This window comes from Gekko japonicus, unplaced genomic scaffold, assembly GCF_001447785.1.
Source record: "Gekko japonicus isolate JY-2015 unplaced genomic scaffold, Gekko_japonicus_V1.1 scaffold4, whole genome shotgun sequence".
Taxonomy (NCBI): domain Eukaryota; kingdom Metazoa; phylum Chordata; class Lepidosauria; order Squamata; family Gekkonidae; genus Gekko; species Gekko japonicus.
In genome coordinates this window covers 296,231-298,851 of record NW_015165234.1, presented here as the reverse complement: position 1 = coordinate 298,851, position 2,621 = coordinate 296,231, and the positions used below count along the sequence as shown (strand labels likewise).

Below are 2,621 nucleotides of genomic sequence, written 5' to 3'. Positions count from 1 at the left end.
TGGGATTGAACTCCAGACCTTCTGCACGCAAAATTTATTCCACTACACTACAGCCCCTCCCTGAAAGTCATCTTCAGAGGCCCTGATTTTTGTAAAATAATAAATACATGGTAAGAAAGTTCACTTCTTGAGAAAAACATCCAATAATGTCTAATAAATTAGGTGATAAGTGAGATCCACTGTCCAGTTGGTACATTTTCAGTACAGGCCAGCAATTTGCAGGTTTTACTGTTAGGAAAACTTGGAATGGGACGTCACTAAGTTTACCTAAAATGATATGGCACACTCGCCACATATAGTTGATAAAAACTTGGGCACAATAATGCAGAATGTTGCAATTTCTCAACTTTAAAAATTATATATATAATTTTACATACAAATGTATACTGCCGTTGCATGACTTGGAAGTGTATTTCTTCAAAATAAAGACATCGAATACAATACCAGAGAAGGCTGACAACGCAGGGAGGGGAGAGGGAATAAACTTTCTACTGTAAGGATAGCGTGCACATCCCCGGAATGGCGGACAACGTAAAACGAGAGGAAGCATACAAAATAATTGGAAGACGGTAGGTCTAGACGCATGCGTGGAACATCTCATAGCCCCACCTTTTGGCTGTGATTGGTCGCTGGGGTTCGATCGTTCTAGAGAGCGTGGGGTGGTGGACGTTTCCGGCGCGGCGCTGTGACGTGTGCTCTGGGTGCCGAGGTGTCCGGCGGTCGGCCGGGTAAGGCAGATTGTGGGAGATGGCGGAGTATCTGGCCTCCATCTTCGGTACCGAGAAAGACAAGTGAGTGGCGGTGTCCCCCCCCCCCCCCCTTTTCCTGGGTGCCCCCCCCCCCCCGTTTTCCGAGGGCCGATCTTGTTCCACATAAGTGCTGGTGGGGGGCGGGGGAGGAGAGGATAGTGAGGCCTCCGACGGTATCGTGGTAGGCTCAGGCATAACAATAGTTGCCCACGAGGAGCCTTTCCGCTCTTGCAGAAACACACACGATCGCGCGCGCACGAATAAGCGGGCGGGGAGGGGCGAGTTTGCTTCCGTCCTGCCCGTAAAACCCTCAAGCGCGCGCGCTCGAGCCTTTCGGCCCTTGTTTGCGGCGGCGGTGCTCCCGGTGGCTCCCTCGTGCGAACTTCAGCGGCGCTCCCGGGAAGAACTTGCTGGCGCACGCGCCTACACCCTCCCCCACCCCTCCGATCTGAAAAAAAAAATCGCGCTGTGGGGAGCAGTCACAACGGGCGCGCGCGCTCCCTTCTGGAGCGGAAAGAAAAAAAGCAGTAATGGCGGGCTGCCGGCAGCGACGAGTTCCGCTTCTCCCCCCACCATCTGCTCGGTTGCGGCGGGAAAAAATGCTTGCCCAGCAGGCGATTCTCTCCTTTCTCTTTGCCTCTTATCTAATCTCTTGCCCACTCCCGCAATAACGTTGGGTTTTCTCTCTCTTTTCTCTACACATTCCATTAAATGCGTTTTTTTGGCCATCAAGTCGCAGCTGACTTACGGCAACCACATGGGGTTTTCATTCAAAGCAAGAGTCGTTGAGATGTGGGTTGTCATTGCCTCATAGACTTCAAGCACTAACTAGGGCTGACCTTGTTTAGCTTCCAGAATTTGCTGAGGTTAGACTAGCATGGACTATCCAGATCAGGGCTCATTGGAGATTACTCTCAGGAAAATGTCCATACGATTTCCCTGCTAGGCTTAGTGTAATTGAGACTTGTTGATCACACTAGGAGCTGATGATGTTGTGTCGAGCAAATCTAAATATGCATTTATATATAAGAATGCAGATGGCATTCTATACAAGCATTGTTTTAATGCCTTATTTTTATATTGATAATTTATTATTTGATTTGTAAGCTGCCATGAGCAAGACTGTAAAGAGGTGGCATAGAAATTTCCTAAATAAATAAATTCTTATTCATGTCTGGCAATGTGTGGATACATATGTGTGTCCAGGCCCAAGTGGAAGAAGATGGAAAGAATGTCCTACATATTGATAGGGTTGCCAGTCTCCAGGTGGGAGTGGGAATCCCCTGATTTCATGGGGTCCTGCCTGCCGCAGGCCAGTAGGGGGAACCACCACCCCCAACAGCTATGACCCCCATGATGTCCCTGACATGATGGCATCATGAGGAAGTGACATCATGCCAGGGGCATTGCACAACAATGTTCTGGTTTTGAGGCAAAACTGGTGTGAGCCCAATTTTGCCATAGACTTTGCCCAGTGTAAGCTTCTAATAGAAATGGGCCTTTTTGATGTGGCTTACAATTCTGAGTTGTCTTATATGTAAGCTGAACTGTAAGACCTAGCAAATGCTGGTTATCCCATATTTAAAATATGGTGGCATTTCTAGGCTTACAAGTAGGGTAGAAGTATGCTAAAGGGCCCTTAAGCAGTTGCAGTTTAAAAGCTCTGTGTTGCATCCTCTAAATCCTGAAAGTTGATTGGTTGCATCCTAGAGGAAGCTTTCCTCAGTCACTTTCCACTAGAAGATGTCTTTCGCCTTTGAAAGAAGGCTTAGCAAGAAGGAGTAATAGGATCCAACCCCAAACCTTCTCAATGATCAGAGAAACAAGTGCTGTATTCTCTTGTTAAATTTAACTTCTTTTTAAATGGAAAGA

The 2,621-nt window shown here is 47.5% G+C and overlaps 1 protein-coding gene across 2 annotated transcripts in view; it reads left to right on the top strand.

The window, feature by feature from the left end:
* Window positions 1-667: 667 nt before the first annotated feature.
* The window catches only part of U2AF1 (U2 small nuclear RNA auxiliary factor 1), a 22,640-nt gene continuing 20,686 nt past the window's right edge, over window positions 668-2,621 (top strand). For both annotated transcript variants that reach the window (XM_015409790.1, XM_015409789.1), the window contains exon 1: window positions 668-791. In XM_015409790.1, the coding sequence (XP_015265276.1) occupies window positions 748-791 (44 nt within the window). In that variant the 5' untranslated portion in view covers window positions 668-747. The remainder of the gene's footprint in view (window positions 792-2,621) is intronic.